General features: G+C 45.0%; 1 protein-coding gene and 1 long non-coding RNA gene across 2 annotated transcripts; both read right to left on the bottom strand.

Moving 5' to 3' along the window:
* Positions 1-1,296: 1,296 nt before the first annotated feature.
* On the bottom strand, positions 1,297-16,181 carry LOC127906139 (kinesin-like protein KIF23). The gene is made up of 16 exons (XM_052512126.1): positions 16,177-16,181; positions 15,844-16,013; positions 15,638-15,759; positions 14,952-15,054; positions 12,557-12,636; positions 12,323-12,442; positions 11,737-11,899; positions 11,388-11,549; positions 10,812-10,978; positions 9,428-9,673; positions 8,694-8,948; positions 3,759-3,995; positions 2,653-2,741; positions 2,257-2,335; positions 2,091-2,143; positions 1,297-1,973 (listed from the first exon to the last, which is right to left on the bottom strand). The coding sequence occupies exons 1-16, from the start codon at positions 16,179-16,181 to the stop codon at positions 1,961-1,963; spliced, it is 2,064 nt and encodes a 687-aa protein (XP_052368086.1). The 3' UTR covers positions 1,297-1,960.
* Positions 16,182-19,626: 3,445 nt separating this feature from the next.
* Positions 19,627-23,404, bottom strand: LOC127926642 (uncharacterized). Its single transcript, XR_008124750.1, has 3 exons — positions 23,269-23,404; positions 19,888-19,954; positions 19,627-19,761 (listed from the first exon to the last, which is right to left on the bottom strand). It is a non-coding gene; the product is annotated as an uncharacterized LOC127926642 (long non-coding RNA).
* Between the last annotated feature and the right edge of the window lie 428 nt (positions 23,405-23,832).

Genomic DNA, 23,832 nt, shown 5'->3' on the forward strand with positions numbered 1-23,832 from the left:
GATCAAACCTTTGGTTGGTGTTGACCAATCTACACTGTCCAGAACCACAACTGTCCAGCCTGACCATGGTTACCATGGCTACCAGCAGACAACTCTCCAAGTCAGAATAACCTGTGGTCCCATATGGCCAGTCACAAAATAAGTGCCAGTATAAAAAGGCCCGTTATAAAATGTACAGGAGCTGCTGCCACCTGCTGTTAGTAATGATTATTACAGGAATTCCCTGTAAAGTGCTCCACGGGGTGCCGCAAACAGTAATGCGTTTGAGTCATTACATTATACGGCAAGTCATGCAACATTATAGATGAAAGATACATGTATAAAATGTATCTTAACATTTTATACATGTATCTTAAAATATGAATGAACATTAAAATGTGTGATGGAATTTGACCATGTAGCTCCAGTTATACACACATCCAACATTATACACACATATCAGCTAGCCTACATGGAACGTCTGATGGGCCAGGTTTACAAATACTTCCGGGGCTTGGTGAAATGACTCAGCATACAGAGAAGTGAAATCAGGCAACAACAACAAAACGGTCTGCCTTTCACCTCTCCAACATCCATACTGCACACTGGATGGCAATTGTACACAAAACCAATCATTGCATATGTTCTTCCCACAAGAAAGATGCTTCAACCCATTGAGTCCAAAAGCAGCCAGATATAGTAAATATGCCCAGGACCATTCACAACATGCTGGTGGAATGGAACCTGACCGGGAGACTAGCAGAGCGTCTGCAGTACACAAGACTTTAGCAGGGGCCCCACAAACTATACAGACTTGCTAGTGAGCACTTCTGTTTGGCATTTCTCATCAACTGTCAACAGACCGAAGAATGTCAAGCAAACAGTGCCAGCCACATAAAAATGTCAGTTTGTTAGCACAGCATACTGCGTGCTTAGCAAAGTCTTAAAGCAAACCATTCCATTTAAAAAAGGCTGGTGCCTGTGGCTGCCTGGCTGGGGCAAATATAAGTGGATGTGAACTACAAGGTCAGCAGTTATTCAGACAGGAGTCTGGCAGTGGCGCTGTTAAGATGGGGAAGGTTGGGTTAGGACATTAGGTAGAGTGTAACACTGTTTCCCCTAACATAATTGCTGACTTAAAAAAAAAAAAAGACCTTAATAAAATGCATTTGATAGATTGGTACTCATGTCGTCACACCAAATCCTTTTGGATGCCAACTGGTTTCAATTGATTATGTTTGGGGCCTGCAGCGCTACATCTACCTCCAAAGCAAGACCTGCCATTCACATGGTTATACAGTAATATAAACAAGGTGGTTAAAGATAATTCTCATTTCTTGATTTATTTTTTCCAGTTTTTAAATAGTACATTCCTTCAAAAATACATGTATTTGCAGTCAGACAGAGACTGCATTGCTTGCTGTTTGGAGTTTTAGGCTGGGTTTCTGTACAGCACTTTGAGACATCAGCTGATGTACGAAGGGCTATATAAATACATTTGATTTGATTTGACCGGCAGGCTTTAGCAAAGTATATAATTGTGGTTGTTGCACTAGCAGCCTTCTACCATTGATTTTCTGCAGATTATGTGTGTGAATATAGGTCTATACAACAAGTATCTTGAAACTGAGAAGGGAAAAAAAAAAAAAGTTACATTTTGTCATCTAAAGTCTTTGGGTGTGAAAAAAACAGTGAAGGAAAGTTTCATAGGTGAAGGTGGTAAGGTATACAATGACACTATTCAATGTGATAAGAGAACAAGTTCTCTAAATCATCTAATACAAATCTAATTCAAAATGTCCCTTTTAAGCTACAGTCATGATTAAATACAACTCAGGTCTTGATCATCACTTGTCTAGAAAAACAGTTCTATAAAAAGCTTGACTTTAAAAAACAAGATGCATAGTTTAAAGTGATGGTAAGTTCACTAGTCCAATGCACAAGACAATTCCAGCATAGAAAAAGATGATCTGTCCAGTTCCTACTTCCTGCGTCTGAAAGGGATGGAGAAAAGAAGTGTAATTTGTCATCAGCAGTCAATTAGTCAATACTATGAAAACATGCAATGTTGTCAGTCAAAATCCCTACTGGAATGTGATATAAATTCTCACTTCTGATAGCCATTCTGGAGACCAAGAGCTGAGCTTGTGCTTGCCACTGGTGCCTGTTGGGAGAAAACATTTTATACCTTTATGAGCAGGTATCATGACAAAATCTAATAGCGGTTTTACTCCAGCCGAGGTGAATGAGTGATGGACAGTAGTGGGGACAGCTTACCCTGTTCTCTCTGTCGTTCCAGTCCATCTTGTTCCCATCATGTTGTCCTGGCCCGTCTCCCGATGACCTCCTCTTACGACTTCATGGAACAGAAAATATTCACATCAGGACTCTGAATGACCTACACTAAAAACACAGACAACTATTATTTCAACAAGAGGAGACCGTGAGGTAATATGTCCTCATCTCAACAGAAGATGATTTCTGATAGGGTTGCAAAAGTTTTCCAGAAATACCACTTGGAATATTCCTGGAAATAAGCACAAAATACAGAATCATGCAAACAGGCTTTCTGGAAACCTAGAAATGTTGGGAAAGTTACCAGAATTTTGCAACGCTACACACAATCTGTCAAAGTGTCTGCATAATAACTGATGGGTTGGCCAATGGGCTTACCTTGAAACAGTTGGGCATTCCTGTCGAAGCGTTTCGATGTCTGTGAACTGCACGGCTTGTCCTCCACCTCTCGTTCTGAACACGTCTCCCTGAAGAGGTAGACAACTATCAGATGAAGAGATGTACCACGCAGAAAGACTCAAAGTGAGGGATACAAATGCATTTCCCTCTACAGGTAAATCAGGTACAGTGCATTCGGTAAGTATTCAGACCTCACAACTTTTCCCACATTTTGTTACAGCCTTATTCTAAAAAAGGATTAAGAAATAAAAAACTAAATCTATACACAATACCCCATAATGACAAAGAACAGTTTATAAAATTTTAAATAAGTATTCAGACCCTTTGCTACAATACTTGAAATTGAGCTCAGGTGCATCTTGTTTCCATTGATCATCCTTGAGATGTTTCTACAACTTGGAGTCCACCTGTTGTAAATTCAATTGATTGGACATGATTTGGAAAAGCGCACACTAAGACTCCAAACTGAGCAATCGGGGGAGAAGAGCCTTTGTCAAGGAGATGACCAAGAACCTGATGGTCACTCTGAAAGAGCTCCAGAGTTCCTCTGAGGAGATGGGAGAACCTTCCAGAAGGACAACCATCTCTGCAGCACTCCACCAATCAGACCTTTATGGTAGAGTGGCCAGACGGAAGCCACTCCTCAGTAGAAGGCATAAGACAGTCTGCTTGCAGTTTGCCAAAAGGCACCTAAAGGACTCTGACCATGAGAAACAAGATTCTCTGCTCTTATGAAACCAAGATTGAACTCTTTGGCCTGAATGCCAAGAGTCAGATATGGAAGAAACCTGGCACCCTTCCTATGGTGAAGCATGGTGGTGGAAGCATCATGTTGTGGGGATGTTTGTAGCGTCATACCCAAGAAGACGAGGGTGTAATCGCTTCCAAAAGGTGCAAAGTACTGAGTAAAGGGTCTGAATACTTATGTAAATGTATCCGCAAAAAAGAAAAAAAGAATCATTTTTGCAAAAACCGGTTTTTGCTTTGTCATTATGGGGTATCGAAGGTGAAAAAGTCTCAAATATGAGACAGAAACAAAAAAGAGACACCAATTGAGGAAATAGATTTTTTTCTTCTTTTTTTACCTTGATCAGTTTGGTCTGAATCTCCCCATCGGAGGCAAGCTCCTGATGCGTGAGAACATACTTGTGGCATTTAGACAGAGCTTTCTCGCTGGCCGCTGACACTTTGATTGCATTGGGTATGATTGGCTGCATGACAGTGTCTAAATCCAAATTAGAGAGTGGTTTGTGATCTACCCATCGCTGCCCACCCGCTGAGTGGGAGCGTCTGTGGTGTGGGCGAATCGGTGTCCCCGTGGTCTGGTGGGTCCCATTTAAAACAGGGAGGAAAAGACAAAAATCAGGGAATTATTGACAGTTGTGGTGTTAAGGGCCATCGGGTTAGTAGTAGCAGCGTCTATGGCGGACCGGCGGCAGGCGTTAGTGTGGGTAGAGTGGGCTGGCAGAACACAGGCATTAGTGTGGGTAGAGTGGGCTGGCAGAACACAGACATTAGTGTGGGTAGAGTGGGCTGGCAGAACACAGGCATTAGTGTGGGTAGAGTGGGCTGGCAGAACACAGGCAGTGTGGGTAGAGTGGGCTGGCAGAACACAGACATTAGTGTGGGTAGAGTGGGCTGGCAGAACACAGACATTAGTGTGGGTAGAGTGGGCTGGCAGAACACAGGCATTAGTGTGGGTAGAGTGGGCTGGCAGAACACAGACATTAGTGTGGGTAGAGTGGGCTGGCAGAACACAGGCATTAGTGTGGGTAGAGTGGGCTGGCAGAACACAGACATTAGTGTGGGTAGAGTGGGCTGGCAGAACACAGGCATTAGTGTGGGTAGAGTGGGCTGGCAGAACACAGACATTAGTGTGGGTAGAGTGGGCTGGCAGAACACAGGCATTAGTGTGGGTAGAGTGGGCTGGCAGAACACAGACAGTGTGGGTAGAGTGGGCTGGCAGAACACAGACAGTGTGGGTAGAGTGGGCTGGCAGAACACAGACAGTGTGGGTAGAGTGGGCTGGCAGAACACAGACAGTGTGGGTAGAGTGGGCTGGCAGAACACAGTGGGCTGGCAGAACACAGACAGTGTGGGTAAAGTGGGCTGGCAGAACACAGACAGTGTGGGTAGAGTGGGCTGGCAGAACACAGGCATTAGTGTGGGTAGAGTGGGCTGGCAGAACACAGGCATTAGTGTGGGTAGAGTGGGCTGGCAGAACACAGACATTAGTGTGGGTAGAGTGGGCTGGCAGAACACAGGGCTGGCAGCAGAACACAGGCATTAGTGTGGGTAGAGTGGGCTGGCAGAACACAGGCATTAGTGTGGGTAGAGTGGGCTGGCAGAACACAGACATTAGTGTGGTAGAGTGGGCTGGCAGAACACAGGCATTAGTGTGGGTAGAGTGGGCTGGCAGAACACAGACATTAGTGTGGGTAGAGTGGGCTGGCAGAACACAGGCATTAGTGTGGGTAGAGTGGGCTGGCAGAACACAGACATTAGTGTGGGTAGAGTGGGCTGGCAGAACACAGGCATTAGTGTGGGTAGAGTGGGCTGGCAGAACACAGGCATTAGTGTGGGTAGAGTGGGCTGGCAGAACACAGGCATTAGTGTGGGTAGAGTGGGCTGGCAGAACACAGACATTAGTGGCAGAACACAGACAGTGTGGGTAGAGTGGGCTGGCAGAACACAGACATTAGTGTGGGAACACAGACAGTGTGGGTAGAGTGGGCTGGCAGAACACAGACAGTGTGGGTAAAGTGGGCTGGCAGGCAGTGTGGGTAAAGTGGGCTGGCAGAACACAGGCATTAGTGTGGGTAGAGTGGGCTGGCAGAACACAGGCATTAGTGTGGGTAGAGTGGGCTGGCAGAACACAGGCATTAGTGTGGGTAGAGAGGGCTGGCAGAACACAGGCATTAGTGTGGGTAGAGTGGGCTGGCAGAACACAGGCATTAGTGTGGGTAGAGTGGGCTGGCAGAACACAGGCGTTAGTGTGGGTAAGTGGGCTGGCAGAACACAGGCGTTAGTGTGGGTAGTGGGCTGGCAGAACACAGGCAGTGGGCTGGCAGAACACAGGCGTTAGTGTGGGTAGTGGGCTGGCAGAACACAGGCGTTAGTGTGGGTAGTGGGCTGGCAGAACACAGGCGTTAGTGTGGGTAGAGTGGGCTGGCAGAACACAGGCGTCAGTGTAGGTAGAGTGGGCTGGCAGAACTCAGGCATTAGTGTGGGCTGGCAGAACACAGGCATTAGTGTGGGTAAAGTGGGCTGGCAGAACACAGGCGTTAGTGTGGGTAGTGGGCTGGCAGAACACAGGCAGGCGTTAGTGTGGGTAAAGTGGGCTGGCAGAACACAGGCGTTAGTGTGGGTAGTGGGCTGGCAGAACACAGGCGTTAGTGTGGGTAGTGGGCTGGCAGAACACAGGCATTAGTGTGGGTAAAGTGGGCTGGCAGAACACAGGCGTTAGTGTGGGTAAAGTGGGCTGGCAGAACACAGGCGTTAGTGTGGGTAAAGTGGGTTGGCAGAACATAAAGCCCATGGTTTATACACAGTATAGTTTGAGGTGGTTTGGTTAACAGGTATAATTGGACAATCCTCTATGCTGTAGAGGTTCAAATAAAACAGATTTTTTTCTAAAAACCCTTCCATTAAGCTAGGCTAATAGAAGACCAATGACAAGTATACTGTAAGTCAATATACAGTGGCAAGTAGGTGAACCCTTTGGAATTACCTGGATTTCTGCATTAATTGGTTTTCAAATTTGACCTGATCTTCATCTAAGTCACAACAATAGACACTGTGCTTAAACTAATAACTATTGTTTCTTTTGTCTATATTGAATACATCATTTAAACATTCAGTGTAGGTTGGGAGAAGTATGTGAACCCCAAGGCTAATGACTTCTCCAAAAGCTAAATTGGAGTCATCTAACCTGGGAACGTTGGTTAGCGCTGCCTTGCCCTATAAAACAAGTTTTACAAAAAAATGTAGTTTGCTATTCAGAAGCATTGCCTGATGTGAACCATGCCTCGAACAAAAGATCTCAGAAGACCTAAGATTAAGAATTGTTGACCTGCATAAAGCTGGAAAGGGTTACAAAAGTATCTCTAAAAGCCTTGATGTTCATCAGTCCACAGTAATACAAAATGTCTATAAATGGAGAAAGTTCAGCACTGTTGCTACTCTCCCTAGGACTGGCCATCCTGCAAAGATGACTGCAAGAGCACAGTGCAGAATGCTCAACGAGGTTAAGAAGAATCCTAGTGTGTCAGCTAAAGACTTATAGAAATCTCTGGAACATGCTAACATCTGACGAGTCCAAGAGAGTACCTGGATGTTCCACAGCGCTACTGGCAAAATAGTCTGTGGACAGATGAAACTAAAGTTGTTTGGAAGGAACACACAACACTATGTGTGGAGAAAGAAATCTGCACAGCAACATGAAAACTTCATCCCAACTGTAAAGTTTGGTGGAGGGAGCCTCATGGTTTGGGGCTGCTTTGCTGCCTCAGGGCCTGGACAGCTTGCTATCAGACAGAACAATTAACTGAAGTTATTAAGACTTGTTGCAGGAGAATGTAAGGCTGTCTGTCCACGAATTGAAGCTCAACAAAAGTTGGGTGATGCAACAGGACAACGACCCAAAACACAGAAGTAAATCAACAACAGAATGACTTCAACAGAAGAAAATGCACCTTCTGATCTGGCCCAGTCAGAGTCCTGACCTCAACCTGATTGAGATGCTGTGGCATGACCAAGAGAGCAGTTCACACCAGACATCACAAGAATATTTCTGATCTGAAACAGTTTTGTAAAGAGGAATGTTCCAAAATTCCTCCTGACCGTTGTGCAGGTCTGATCTGCAACTACAGAAAACATTTGGTTGAGGTTATTGCTGCCAAAGGAGGGTCAACCTGTTATTAAGGGATCACATACTTTTCCCACCCTGCACTGTGAATGTTTACAGTGTGTTCAATGAAAAGTATAATTGTTTGTGTTAGTTTAAGCAGACTGTTGTATATATATATATATATATATATGATCAATTTATGCAGAAATCCAGGTATTTCACATACTTTCTCTTGCCACTGTATATACACATTAGCTGCCAACATTATGATTGAAACCAGGTTAGATAGGAGTTTTACAGCAGCAATCTACAGCATTATGAATGGATTGTTTCATAAGAGTATTATTAGTACTTGGTAGTTGATTAGGATCCCCGTTAGCTTAAGCAGCTACTCTTCCTGGGGTACACAAATAGTCTGAGGAGGTGTGTGAATATTGTATATGTGAAAGTGCTGAAAAATGTTACCTACTGTAGATAATACAGCCTGCACTAGGGGACATGGTAACATAACTTGGGAGGATAAGGGTGATGATAAATGTGATGAGAGGACACCCTGGTTATCAGTCCTGTGGTAGCCATTACAGACAACCAAACACACACATCAAGCAGCTATTGATGCAATTCTGCAGGGTGATTGTTTAAGGATCTACAAGTATTGCAGAACTAGCTACAGTACATCTAAACACATACGAACACACAGATTAAAGCCTACAGGACTACAAGCATAGCAGAACTAGCTACAGTACATCTACACACATACAAACACACAGACTAAAGCCTACAGGACTACAAGCATAGCAGTTCTAACTACTGTGATGATACCAGCATTGCAATTTTTTGTTTCCATGGCAAAAATTAAAACACGAAACAGACCAAACTCGTCGGGCCTTTAAAAACCTGCTATATGGTAATATTGTGTTGTTTTCTTGCCATGACACTAACGAGTATCGATACTGGTATCAGCCTGGTCCTAATAGCGAGCACATGTACAGTAGGTAAGTATACAAACCAAGCAGCTACAGTTCTATCCGGGTTTACAAGCACGGCAGATCCAGCTACTTAAAGTTCACTTCCTGATTTCCAAGACACAGATTAAGCCAAAAGCAGGACTATTGCTTAATCTTTGTCTGGGAAACCAGTCCCTTAGAGTGAAATTCTAACACACACTAACCCTTGAGCTTGACTCTAGGTCTAGCCCATGTGTGTGGCTGGGGCCCGGAGCCTCTGTCTCAGGGGCCCATCGCTGGCCTCGCCTGCGGCCCACACTGCTGCTTCCGTATGGGGTCGTTGTTCCGTACGCGCCGGGTGTCCCGGGGGGGTCCCTACCTATGGGGAACCTCTGCTCCCACTCAGAGATGACAGAGGCTACTGAGAGACTACCAGCAGAGGAGGAGGGTGGGAGGGGGTGGCACTGAGCTGTGCTGACCTGGGGGTGGTAGCAGGAGGGAGTCTGGGAGTATTATATGAAGGCTGTAGCATCTCCAACAGTGTAGATAACATTGTAACAAATAGAACCAACACGATGCCCTATTCTACATGACAGACAAATCATATCTGTTCTACAGTAAACAAGTTTCTATCTGAACACTAATGTCACAAATGTCAGCAGCGGGAAACAGAGGACAACACATGCAGGTGGCCAGTAACAGTGAGACAGCAGAGTAATAGTACATGTGGTCTGATGACACAGCACCTGCTTAGTAGACAGACTCATACATCTTCAACCCACCATGCAACACAACAGTCCATCAACATTAGAATAGTTCCACAGTCGATATCCATTACAATAATGTCAAATCAATCATTTATAGATGGAGAGAGATGGAGAGAGAATGACAGAGCGAGGGGGAGACGGAGAGATGCGAGAGGGAGAAAGAGAGGCAGTGACAGGGTGTAACAACTCACGGGCAGTGGCGAGCGAGATCTCTTCTCAGGGGCGCGAGGCTGGTCCTTCTCCCGGGAGTTCCTCTGGGGCTTGTCTGGGGGTGGTGGGGGACGCTGCTGCTCTGAGGTGGTGCTGTTGTTGCTCTCTGATACGATGGCCTTCAGCTGCTTCAGCTTCTCATCCTTCACCCACAGCTTGTTCTGCATCTCCAGCTGCTTGGCGTTCACACGACGTTCCTGAGGTCGCAAGAGGAAGACCAATGTTAACTAGTACACAACTTCAACTAAACGGAAGTAGAACTACACTAACCACCACACCTACCGTCAAATATGTTTATGACCCACAGTCTGGGGTTAGTTAGCAGCTGAGTGACCCCCTACAGTCTGGGGTTAGTTAGCTGAGCAGCTGAGGATCCCCTACAGTCTGTGGTTAGTTAGCAGTCTAGTTAGCAGCTGAGGACCCCCTACAGTCTGTGGTTAGTTAGCAGCTGAGGACCCCCTACAGTCTGTGGTTAGTTAGCAGCTGTTAGCAGCTGAGGACCCCTACAGTCTGTGGTTAGTTACAGTCAGCTGAGCTGGTGACCCCCTACAGTCTGGTTAGTTAGCAGCTGAGTGACCCCCTTACAGTCTGTGGTTAGTTAGCAGCTGAGTGACCCCCTACAGTCTGTGGTTAGTTAGCAGCTGAGTGACCCCCTACAGTCAGTCTGTGGTTAGTTAGCAGCTGAGTGACCCCCTCACAGTCTGTGGTTAGTTAGCAGCTGAGTGACCCCCTACAGTCTGTGGTTAGTTAGCAGCTGAGTGACCCCCTCACAGTCTGGGCTTAGTTAGCAGCTGAGGGACCAGATCTATTGAAAGAGTTAGTTAGCAGGGCTGAGGGTAACACTGAGTGACCCCTACAGTCCAGTCTTACAGCACTCCTTCTCCCACTGGTGTTTGGTTAGTTAGCAGCTGAGTGACACCATGCCCCCCTACAGTCTGGTTAGTTGCGTGCCTCTGGTTAGTTAGCAGCTGAGTGACCCCTCTCAGTCTGTGGTTAGTTAGCAGCTAGCTGCAGTGCCTCTGCTCACGGTCTGTGGTTAGTTCAGCAGTGCCCTGCTGCAGCTGAGTGACAGTCTGGGCTTAGTAGCAGCCCCCTCATAGATATTGGTGGTCTTCTGAAGCAAGTGTCAATCTGAGAGTCTGTGGTTAGTTAGCAGCTGAGTGATACAGGTTAGTTAGCAGCTGAGTGAAAGGTATGTACTGAAAAGTTCAGGATCATTTTCAAATTAGTTCAATTAGGATGTACGAATGTATGGGCTTCAGTGATATAAAAATGTAGCTGAGGAGAGGCAGGGTTCAATTAGGAGAGAGAGTGATGTACGAGGCAGGGGGAGGAGAGAAGAGAGATGGAGGACTGAGACTTCACCTTGTATTCCAGCATTTTGGATTTCTTCTCCAGCCGATCCATCTCATTCTTCTGGTTGAACATGATCTTGTCCTTCTCCCCTAGTTTACCCCGTTGTTCATGGATAAAGTTCTCCTTGGCCATCAGGTGGCCATCAAACTCCTGGAGCATCGATTTCAGTGTGTTGGCTGTTGGTAAAGGGGGGAAAAGGATGGAAATTAATCCATTGGTACAAATGTAACTTTAATCTTGTCCACTACAGGTAGACAATATGTTTACACTAACTAAACATTTATGTATAGCAAAACATGCCCCAAGAAAAGACAGAAACATCAAAACACAATGAGGAATTTAAATAGAGGACGTCGATGACATTTCAAACGACAGGAGACTAAATGTGCAGCTCTAAAGCCGTAGTATTTTATTAGGATCCCCTTCAGACGTCGCTGAAGCAGCAGCTACTCTTCCTGGAGTCAACACAGAACATGACATAATACAGAACATTAACAGACAACTACAGTACATACATTTAAAATAAATAGAGGTCCTATACTGACAAAAGACCCTTAATTAGGTCTATAGTGGCCTGGTCCGTACCAGTTTTGGTGTACTGCTCAGTGATCATCTGGCGGATGCGGTGCCTCCTCTCCAGCACCTCTATGAGGCGGGGCAGGATCTGCTCATCGGTGGGGTCCACCAACTCACAGGCAGGCAGGGCCGGCAGGCTGTCCAGGAGCTGGTTCAGCACCGAACCATCCTCTGGAAGATCAGTGAAGAACAGATTAACTTGACTTAACATTAGTGCTGGCTGAGGTGGTCACATTGGACGGTTCTAGCATGACCCATGTACAATCAGATGCTTTAAAATGAGATGTGAAAGCCCTCCTGCTTTGTAGCTAGCTAGCAAGATCTCTCTCTCTGTGTGTGATTATGTGTGTGTACATACCAATGTTGTTGGATCCCCCAGGGCGCTCCTCCTGGCGTCGTGACAACTCGTCTCTGAAGGCCTGGTTTCGGTGTCTCCGCCCCGCCGCCAGGCTGCAAATGGGCCTGTCCACCGGCCGCGCCACCTCAACCTCCTGGGTCAACTCCGCAAAGCGCATGACCAACTGAAGGAACACACACACACACACACACACACACACACACACACACACACACACACACGGTTACATCTGGTTGATATTTTAATTTCTTAGGGCTGTTATTGGGATCTAACTCAGATCAGTTACCATGGTTTCTTAGGGCTGTTATTGGGATCTAACTCAGATCAGTTACCATGGATTCTTGGGGCTGTTATTGGGATCTAATTTCAGATCAGTTACCATGGTTTCTTAGGGCTGTTATTGGGATCTAACTCAGATCAGTTACCATGGTTTCTTAGGGCTGTTATTGGGATCTAACTCAGATCAGTTACCATGGTTTCTTAGGGCTGTTATTGGGATCTAACTCAGTTTCTTAGGGCTGTTAATCTCAGATCGGTTACCATGGTTTCTTAGGGCTGTTATTGGGATCTAACTCAGATCAGTTACCATGGTTTCTTCATAGTCGTCAGCTTTAGGGTTGACACACACAACCATGCGGACTTTCCCTTCACCGTCAAAATAGTTCTTGAACAGATGAGTGACTTTAGAGTCTCTGTAAGGAACCATCTGAAACAAAAACACACAGTATCATTGTGTTACTTTATGACATAATATCAGTGCTCGACTCATCTGGTCTACAGTTTTATCAAGTACACAAGAGATTCATTGAAAATGACCAACCCGGTTTGTTCCACACATCTGGTTCTCTCGGAGGACTTCTATACAGGTGCGTAAGGTCATCAGGGACTGGTTGATGTTGCCTGGGGAAAGAGTGGAGATGCCAGGTAAAGATGGGTGCATGTTGTGAAGTCAGTAGGTCAGTACTAGTCTGGGTACCAGTCTGTTTAGCCATGATTCCACTCCTGTCATGCTAAACATGTGGCATATGACACAGAGCACAAGGATGTTAGCTAAACAGACTGGTCCCCAGGCTAGGTCAGTGGTGCTGTTAGACAAACAGAATGTTAGCTAAACAGACTGGTCCCCAGGCTAGGTCAGTGGTGCTGTTAGACAAACAGAATGTGAGCTAAACAGACTGGTCCCCAGGCTAGGTCAGTGGTGCTGTTAGACAAACAGAATGTTAGCTAAACAGACTGGTCCCCAGGCTAGGTCTGTGGTGCTGTTAGACAAACAGAATGTTAGCTAAACAGACTGGTCCCCAGGCTAGGTCAGTGGTGCTGTTAGACAAACAGAATGTTAGCTAAACAGACTGGTCCCCAGGCTAGCTCAGTGATGCTGTTAGACAAACAGAATGTTAGCTAAACAGACTGGTCCCCAGGCTAGGTCAGTGGTGCTGTTAGACAAACAGAATGTTAGCTAAACAGACTGGTCCCCAGGCTAGGTCAGTGGTGCTGTTAGACAAACAGAATGTTAGCTAAACAGACTGGTCCCCAGGCTAGGTCAGTGGTGCTGTTAGACAAACAGAATGTTAGCTAAACAGACTGGTCCCCAGGCTAGGTCAGTGGTGCTGTTAGACAAACAGAATGTTAGCTAAACAGACTGGTCCCCAGGCTAGGTCAGTGATGCTGTTAGACAAACAGAATGTTAGCTAAACAGACTGGTCCCCAGGCTAGGTCAGTGGTGCTGTTAGACAAACAGAATGTTAGCTAAACAGACTGGTCCCCAGGCTAGGTCAGTGGTGCTGTTAGACAAACAGAATGTTAGCTAAACAGACTGGTCCCCATGTCAGTATGCTGTTAGACAAACAGAATGTTAGCTAAACAGACTGGTCCCCAGGCTAGGTCAGTGGTGCTGTTAGACAAACAGAATGTTAGCTAAACAGACTGGTCCCCAGGCTAGGTCAGTGGTGCTGTTAGACAAACAGAATGTTAGCTAAACAGACTGGTCCCCAGGCTAGGTCAGTGATGCTGTTAGACAAACAGAATGTTAGCTAAACAGACTGGTCCCCAGGCTAGGTCAGTGGTGCTGTTAGACAAACAGAATGTTAGCTAAACAGACTGGTCCCCAGGCTAGGTCAGTGGTGCTGTTAGACAAACAGAATGTTAGCTAAACAGACTGGTCCCCAGGCTAGGTCAGTGGTGCTGTTAGACAAACAGAATGTTAGCTAAACAGACTGGTCCCCAGGCTAGGTCAGTGGTGCTGTTAGACAAACAGAATGTTAGCTAAACAGACTGGTCCCCAGGCTAGGTCAGTGGTGCTGTTAGACAAACAGAATGTTAGCTAAACAGACTGGTCCCCAGGCTAGGTCAGTGGTGCTGTTAGACAAACAGAATGTTAGCTAAACAGACTGGTCCTCAGTGATGCTGTTAGACAAACAGAATGTTAGCTAAACAGACTGGTCCCCAGGCTAGGTCAGTGGTGCTGTTAGACAAACAGAATGTTAGCTAAACAGACTGGTCCCCAGGCTAGGTCAGTGGTGCTGTTAGACAAACAGAATGTTAGCTAAACAGACTGGTCCCCAGGCTAGGTCAGTGGTGCTGTTAGACAAACAGAATGTTAGCTAAACAGACTGGTCCCCAGGCTAGGTCAGTGGTGCTGTTAGACAAACAGAATGTTAGCTAAACAGACTGGTCCCCAGGCTAGGTCAGTGGTGCTGTTAGACAAACAGAATGTTAGCTAAACAGACTGGTCCCCAGGCTAGGTCAGTGGTGCTGTTAGACAAACAGAATGTTAGCTAAACAGACTGGTCCCCAGGCTAGGTCAGTGGTGCTGTTAGACAAACAGAATGTTAGCTAAACAGACTGGTCCACAGGCTAGGTCAGTGGTGCTGTTAGACAAACAGAATGTTAGCTAAACAGACTGGTCCCCAGGCTAGGTCAGTGGTGCTGTTAGACAAACAGAATGTTAGCTAAACAGACTGGTCCCCAGGCTAGGTCAGTGGTGCTGTTAGACAAACAGAATGTTAGCTAAACAGACTGGTCCCCAGGCTAGGTCAGTGATGCTGTTAGACAAACAGAATGTTAGCTAAACAGACTGGTCCCCAGGCTAGGTCAGTGGTGCTGTTAGACAAACAGAATGTTAGCTAAACAGACTGGTCCCCAGGCTAGGTCAGTGATGCTGTTAGACAAACAGAAAAGTAAAGGATTTTTCTATGGGTCCTACGTTGTCAGCTCACCTGCTTCCCGGAGGCGGCTGCCCTCTGCTTTAGTCCTGCTGGTGCGTTCACTCCCTGCCAGGTCCACCAGACACAGCTGGCTAACAGTCACCTGGTTCTTGTCCTGTAACACAGCCAGGCTATCAGAGGCTAGGCTATCAGAGGCTAAGCTATCAGAGGCCAGGCTATCAGCGGCTAGGCTATCAGCGGCTAGGCTATCAGCGGCTAGGCTATCAGAGCTCGCACTGGTTGACGTCCATGTGGTCGTTAGCATGCCTGCTCTGCATTGGGTCTTCTAGTGAAACATACATAAGCTAACACAGCGTCTACTAGTGACGGAGCAACAGATATATATTGTGCTAGCTCACATAGTAATTATAGGATGTTTGTGTTGGTTTGTTATCTTAAGGTTAGGTCAAGGCAGGGATGGAGTGTACACCAAAGCTACTGAGCCCAGGCTAGTACTGGTCACACCAGGCTGGTAGAACATTCTCCCAACTAGCCTCCCGGCTAGAGACATTTTGTATTTTCAGATATCGCATGGCACAGATATTAAACCCAGGTTACAAAAAAAATGTGGTGTACTAGCCTGGCTGGCCAGTGCCCAAAATCCTTGTTCCCTCCCTGGGTCAAGTTAGTGGATTTTGCCTTCACTTCTATATGAAGAACTGTATCGGCAAGATCTAAAGATGCAAGGTTCAAGTCACCTGCAGAATGTGGTCTCCATCTGCGTCCAGCGGAGCTTGTGCCAGTTTGACAATGAACACACTGTGAGAGCGACTGGACTCGCGGTTCAGCTGAGTATCGGCAATCCTCCTTTTCTTTTGGCCTGGACAGAAGTAAATACTGTAGACTAATACAGAGGGGGAAAAAATAGTTTTTCTTCAAAAGAAATGCCTAAAATCCCACTCACCCCGCCAAAACACTTCGAAGGCTTCCACTGTGGACTTCACCTCGACCTCTGTGCATCCCGACACATACATGTTGTGGTTCTGGTCCTCACGTAAAATCTTTGATTGAGGCGGTCTGCAACCGTGGAGAGCAACAATACGGTTAACCACCACACAGCCTACAACAAATAAACTAGACTTATAACCACAAGCAAATAGTCAACATGACAATGTTAAAACAACGGTTATGACTGTTCAAAACAGTCAAGGGGTAAAAGACATGCATTAGGTCAAGCTTCCCAGCCGCAGCACAGATCAGTTTCCCCACAGCCATTCAGGGACGTGTGAACACCAACCTCATGATAATCAGCAGGTTAAAAACACTACCTCTACAAAGGCAACCAGAGACAGAGGGACAAAAGCAATACGACATGTTGAAATGTATATACTCTATAATAACACCACATACCATACGCATTATATGCAGGGTTCTAGATTGGGAGGGGATGATGGGAGGGGATGATGGTACCATACGCATTATATGCAGGGTTCTAGATTGGGAGGGGATGATGGTACCATATGCATTATATGCAGGGTTCTAGATTGGGAGGGGATGATGGTACCATATGCATTATATGCAGGGTTCTAGATTGGGAGGGGATGATGGTACCATACGCATTATATGCAGGGTTCTAGATTGGGAGGGGATGATGGTACCATACGCATTATATGCAGGGTTCTAGATTGGGAGGGGATGATGGTACCATACGCATTATATGCAGGGTTCTAGATTGGGAGGGGATTATGGTACCATGCAGGGTTCTAGATTGGGAGGGGATGATGGTACCATAGCCTGGGACCAGATATATGAAACTGTTTCAAAGGATGAACCAAAGCTAGTTATATGAGGTCCCAGGCTAGTTTCACACTGACCACGTACATCAACTCAGGGTTCAGAGGTGTGCCTCCAGATGGTGCCTAACAAACACAAAACATTTCACATGCAACCTCAATACATTTACAGGGGACTGGTGCATTCTGAACACTAAAATTAACTGTAGAAGATACAAATGATGAGGAAAGCATTATATGCAGGGTTCTAGATTGGCAGAATGATTTACCATATTCCCTTTATATAGGGTTTTAATTAGGGGATGATGGTACCATAACTACTGGTAACACAGGGTTCTAGATTGGGAGGGGATGATGGTACCATTACGCGTGTATATGCAGGGTTCTAGATTGGGAGGGGATGATGGTATATTTATATGCAGGGTTCAAACAGATTGGCAGCTGATGATGGTCAACCCTCACATTATCCTCTGGACTGATCATGGAACTCTGGGTCAGGTTTTTGGGAGGGGATGATGGAACCAACACATCAGTCTATAACCAGGGTTCTAGAATGGGAGGGGATGATGGTGCCATTTCCATATATTTCAACAGGTTTCTTGATGTCATCCAAATAGTCTAGATTGGGAGGGGAAACACTGAAGCATTATATGCATGAAAGGTCAATCTAGCATCTGGGACATGATGGTGATCACAAATATATGCAGGGAAACATGTTTGGCTTATAAAACCCATGCATACTTTGAGGAGGGGATGATGGGCACGGTGGACTGTTGATTTGATGCTCTTCTGTCTCTCCAGATTGGGAGCGGGATGATGGACCATGTTTTTCTACTGTTTAAACTGTATGAACATTTGAAAGCCTGGGACCAGATATATTGAAACTGTTTCAAAGGTGAGAACAAATTCAAATAGTAAAATAATATTGGTCCCAGGCTATTTCACAATGAGGCCAACTCAACTCAGGGTTCTTAAGTCTCCACCTCGCCTAACAAGCACTTGATTGGCTCACAGTGTCCAACCAACACATTCAGTTCAATGTATAAATAACTCTGATGAAAAGACAAGGACAAAAGCATACATTGATGCTCTGTAGGAACAGAGTTGTACACCCAGAGATATGACAGAAAATAAGTCTTACAAATCTCTTGGCCTGTAATGGACCGATGCTGTTGAATAGCATGTCCAGAGAGCGGGGGAGAGACCACCTTCTCCTGGAGAGCTATGTATGGTACAAACACACTTTCCACTGTCCTGTCAACGCCATAATTTGAAAAGCAATCCTCTGGACAGCAAAGAAAAACAAAAATCTGGGTCAGGTTTTTGCCTGAAGGACAGAACCAACACGAATACTTTAAAAACCAGCTTACAATAAATAAATGAGCAGTTTCGCTCAGTATACCATTCTTGCAGTGAATGAGGTCATCCACAAGTGGTTTGCAACATCCTCAAACAACTCTATTTGGGAGGTTTGAATAACCAAACATCTAATTTCTGAAGGGTGATCTGAGTCTGAAACACGTTCTTATGAAGATGAAACGTTCATTATGAGATGATTCTGACGGCCTATGAAAGAACACGTTCATGATGAGATGACATCATACTTTGAGAGACATTTCTGTGAAAGAACTGTTGATTTGATTATGAGATCTGTCTCATCCAGGAGAGACGGTCACCTGAAAGAACACATTCATGACATCATGAGAGCGGTCTGTGAACACCTTATGAGATTGAACATTTGAAAGAAAGCACGTTCATATGAGATGACAGAGAACGGTCTATTAAAATAATATTGGCTTTTTTGCACATATTTGCTGTTGAATAAAAAGGTTCCATGAGATAAGTCTCATCACAAGCACGGATCTGGCTAGTGTACCAACACATTCATTCAATGTATAAATCGGTCTGTGAAAAGAAAGGACAAGTTCATTATGAACAGATGACATCATAGAGATATGACAGAAAATAATCTTACAACATCTCTTGGCCTGAAATGGACCATTCATTATGAGATGACATCAGAGAGACGGTTTGTGAAAGAACACATTCATGAGAGATGTCATGGTAAAGTCTTCCACTGCCTGTGTAAGTGAACACATTCATGGATGCAAAGATGACAAAAAGAGCTCAACTGTCTGTGAAAAGAATACTTTAAAAATGATGAGATGAAATAAATGAGCAGTTGTGCTCACTTACCATTCATTGCAGTGAGATGACATCATCCACAGAGACGGTCTTGGAACATCCTCAAACAACATCATTTGGGAGGTTTGAAAAACACATTTTATGAATGAGTACTGAGTCTGAAAGAAAGCACATTCATTATGAGATGACATGATAGAGAGAATGTCTGTGAAAGAAAGCACGTTCATGATGAGATGACATCATAGAGAGACGGCCTATGAAAGAACACGTTCATGATGAGATGACATCATAGAGAGACGGTCTGTGAAAGAAAGCACGTTCATTATGAGATGACATCATAGAGAGACGGCCTATGAAAGAACACGTTCATGATGAGATGACATCATAGAGAGACGGTCTGTGAAAGAAAGCACGTTCATGATGAGATGACATAGAGAGACGGTCTGTGAAAGAAAGCACGTTCATTATGAGATGACATCATAGAGAGACGGCCTATGAAAGAACACGTTCATGATGAGATGACATCATAGAGAGACTGTCTATGAAAGAAAACATTCATTATGAGATGACATCATAGAGAGACGGTCTGTGAAAGAACACATTCATGATGAGATGACATCATAGAGAGACGGTCTGTGAAAGAACACATTCATTATGAGATGACATCATAGAGAGACCGTCTATGAAAGAACACATTCATGATGAGATGACATCATAGAGAGACCGTCTATGAAAGAACACATTCATTATGAGATGACACAGGAAGACGCATCATAGAGAGAGATATAATGTAGCTAGCTGTGTTACACCTGTACCTCTTTGTATTCCCCATTGCGGTTGGCTTTGATGCCATCAGGAGCATGCAGCTGAATGGTGCTGCTGCTGATCATTTCAATACAACACTCCTCATCTGTAGCTCCTAAAGGGCGGATACGGCAGTACACCTGCACACAGCAAATCACCATACTGTAAAACGTGTCATTCATCAGCTACGTATACATTATTTAGTCATTATCAACTTGCTTTTAGCAACTATTAATTGAAGTGACAGCTGACAGTGACCAACTTACACCAACTGGGTCTTTTTGTGTGTGGGATGTTTTCTTCAGGGGTGGCCTCCGTGGAGTTTTGCCCTTTCTGTGAAATTAATGAGGGGCATTTAGAGGTAGAGTAGCTACAGTACATTTACACAGTGATGGACTTGGCTGAAAAAAAACACTGCAACAAGACATGGCTGGCATAACTAACACATAGTTAGCTACAAATCCAGAAGACAGCAGATCCGACACGCTTGCTTATAGTTGCACTAGGGTCAGACAGGGTTCCTGTATAGATGAACATTTCAGTTAGTGCTAAACACAGCTGCTAGAATCCTGACTAGAACCAAAAAACGTGATCATATTACTCCAGTGCCTCTCTACACTGGCTACCTGTTAAGGCTAGGGCTGATTTCAAGGTTTTACTGCTAACCCTTTCCGATTTGGTCCTGCCACACAGTCACAAGACGCAGGCCTCTCTACTGTCCCTAGAACATCTAAGCAAACAGCTGGAGGCAGGGCTTTCTCCTATAGAGATCCATTTTTATGGAATGGTCTGCCTATTCATTGTGAGAGACACAGACTCCATCTCAACCTTTAAGTCGTTATTGAAGACCCACCTCTTCAGTAGGTTCTATGACTGAGTGTAGTCTGGCCCAGGAGCGAAGGTGAACAGAAAAGCACTGGAGCAACGAACCGCACTTGCTGTCTCTGTCTGGCCGGTTCTCCTCTCTCCACTGGGATTCTCTGCATCAAACCTTAGTGGTGTGGGGGCTGTGCCTTGTCAAAGTGGGAGGGGTTATATCCTGCCTGTTTGGCCGAGCCCGCGGGTATCGTCGGACGGGCCACAGTGTCTCCCGACCCCTCCGGTCTCAGCCTCCCATATTTATCCCATATTTATGCTGCAATAGTTTGTGTCGGGAGGCTAGGGTCAGTCTGTTATATCTGGAGTATTTCTCCTGTCTGAATTTAAGTGTGCTCTCTCTAATTCTCTCTCGGAGGACCTGAGCCCTAGGACCATGCCTCAGGACTACCTGACCCGATGACTCCTTGCTGTCAGAGACCTGGCCAGGTGGTGCCAGAATAACAACCTATCCCTCAAAGTAACCAAGACTAAGGAGATGATTGTGGACTACAGGAAAAGGAGAACCAAGCACGTCCTCAATCTCATCGATGGGGCTGTAGTGGAGCAGGCTGAGAGCTTCAAGTTCCTTGGTGTCGACATCAACAAACTAGAATGGTCCAAACACACCAAGACAGTCGTGAAGAGGGCACAACAAAGCCTATTCCCCCTCAGGAAACTAAAAAGATATGGCATGGGTACTCAGATCCTCAAAAAAGGTTCTACAGCTGCAACATTGGTTGGATCACTGCCTGGTACGGCAATTGCTCGGCCTCTGACCGCAAGGCACTACAGAGGGTAGTGTGTACAGCCCAGTGCATCACTGGAGCTAAGCTGCCTGCCATCCAGGACCTCTACACCAGGCTGGGTCTGAGGAAGGCCCTAACAATTGTCAAAGACCCCAGCCATAGACTGTTCTCTAGGACAAAAAGGCTTTTCAACAGTTTTTACCCCTTAGCCATAAGACTCCTGAACAGGTAATCAAATGGCTACCCAGACTATTTGCATTGTTTGCCCCCAACCCCTCTTTTTACACTGCTGCTACTCTGTTTATCATATATGCATAGTCACGTTAACTATACATTCATGTACATACTACCTCAATTGGGCCAACCAACCAGTGCTCCCGCACATTGGCTAACCAGGCTATCTGTATTGTGTCCCGCCACCCACCAACCCCTCTTTTACATATTGCTACTCTCATCATATATGCATAGTCACTTTAACCATATCTACATACTACCTCAATTAGCCTGACTAACCGGTGTCTGTATGTAGCCTCGCTACTGTATATAGCCTGTCTATTTCTTTACTTGAACTATTGTTCAATACAGTTTTTGCACTATTGGTTAGAGCCTCTAAGCAAGCATTTCACTGTAAGGTCTACACCGGTTGTATTCTGCGCACGTGACAAATAAACGTTGATTTGTCCCCAGTCCACCTGGTCATGCTGCTGCTCCCAGACCTGCTGTTATCAAACCTCTAGAGACAGCAGGAGCGGTAGAGATTATTGTATATATATTTCTTAAACCTTTATTTAACCAGGTAGGCTGGTTGAGAACAAGTTTACAACTGCGACCTGGCTGCAGTTGTAAAGCAGTGCGACAAAAAACAGAGTTACAAATGGAATAAACAAATGTACAGTCAATAATACAATAGAAAAAGTCGATATACAGTGTGTGGAAATGAGATAAGATTAGGGAGGTAAAGACAATAAATAGGCCATAGTGACGAAGTAATTACAATTTAGCAATTAAACACTGGAGTGATAGATACTCTGAATGATCGGCTCTGAAAAGCCATCTGACATTTCCTCCTGAGGTGCTGACCTGTTACACCCTCTACAACCACTGTGATTATTATTATTTGACCCGGATGGTCATTTATGAACATTTGAACATCTTGGCCATGTTCTGTTATAATCTCCACCAGGTACAGCGCTCCAGGTTTCTTCATTAGGTTTTGGCCTTTCTAGGGAGTTTTTCCTAGCCACTGCTTCTACATCTACATGGCTTGCTGTTTGGGGTTTTAGGCTGGTTTTTGTACAGCACTTTGTGACATAATCTGATGTAAAAAGGGGCTTTATAAATACATTTGATTGATTGACCATGGAGTCGGTGCCAGATGTTTCTCGGAAAACTGTCCGTTTCGTTTTCATGCTAGGTAGCAGAAGCCACAGCAGTCATTTTGGACTGGCAGTGTCAGCCAATCAAATCCTTTTCTTGTTCAACTTGACATGCCATAATGGCCGATGTGGCTACTACTAGCTAGCATTAGGACAGATGGCAGTTTACTTAAAACTAACCGTTGTTCAATCTTATCCGTGTAACTATTGGGATAATCGGACAATTCTGAGTACAAGGTATTTCTTCATTCCTGCATTGAGGTACCTTTCCGATACATCTTGCCCTGTTTCCTAGTGCATTAAGCTACACAGTTAGCCTGTCAGACCCTGGTGCAGCTGTAAGCAAGCGGGTCGGATCTGCTGGCTACAAAATCAGCCCACCCTTCAGAAAAGTATACATGTTCAAGTCAACCTCGCAAACTGGCGTCTCAATTTATTGTGTTGGCTAACGTCTATGCATTATGTTGGAGTAGCTTGCTAAACTGGCGAACATTACATTCGACATGATCCTTAGATATCACGCCATTGTGGCTAGTTTGTTATCAATGCAGGTTATCTGCCGGTTTAGTTAGCTAGAAGGCTAAAATGCTAACTGCTGGCTACCTTGTTCGCTATCGTTATTAAACTCCTTACGAATGAAAACATTACACAATGGTATTGTACTTACGCAGGTCTTTGCATTTTTAATGTTGCCTTTGTTTATCTTTCCCCGTAAGTTCGATGAGCTTCGTCAGTTTTTGAAAATTCCCTCTCGTGTGACGTCACGCAAGTGTTGGTGGTTTTGCGCCAATAAAAACGCAGACAGCTTAATCATTATGCGAAGGAAGCCCCGCCCCCACATTTGTGTCGCCCCAAAGTACCTTCTTATCTGCCCTGACCGAACATATAGGATCAGCTGAGTGTGTGCTGCACACTTCTGCATTATATGTTGGGAATAAAACTAAGCATATTTTCAATAATCATTCAATAAAAAATTATGTGTACAATGTCTTTTTCAAGAATATTGTGCTTATGATAAAATCCAAAGTGATCCTCTAGCCTACATGTGATTAATGAATGAAGAAAAACAAAGTGAGCTCTTCTTCAAATGTACTACAATGAGAAAACAGTGTTTGGAGTTTGCTGTAGGCCTAGTTCATGTGTTGCATTCACAGGATGTTTTTGCTCCCTAATTTATTTCAAGGCAATACACAGACACCTTTTATTTATGAGAATTCACAATAAATAACAT

The sequence above is a fragment of the Oncorhynchus keta genome, unplaced genomic scaffold (assembly GCF_023373465.1).
Source record: "Oncorhynchus keta strain PuntledgeMale-10-30-2019 unplaced genomic scaffold, Oket_V2 Un_contig_8017_pilon_pilon, whole genome shotgun sequence".
NCBI classification, from domain to species: domain Eukaryota; kingdom Metazoa; phylum Chordata; class Actinopteri; order Salmoniformes; family Salmonidae; genus Oncorhynchus; species Oncorhynchus keta.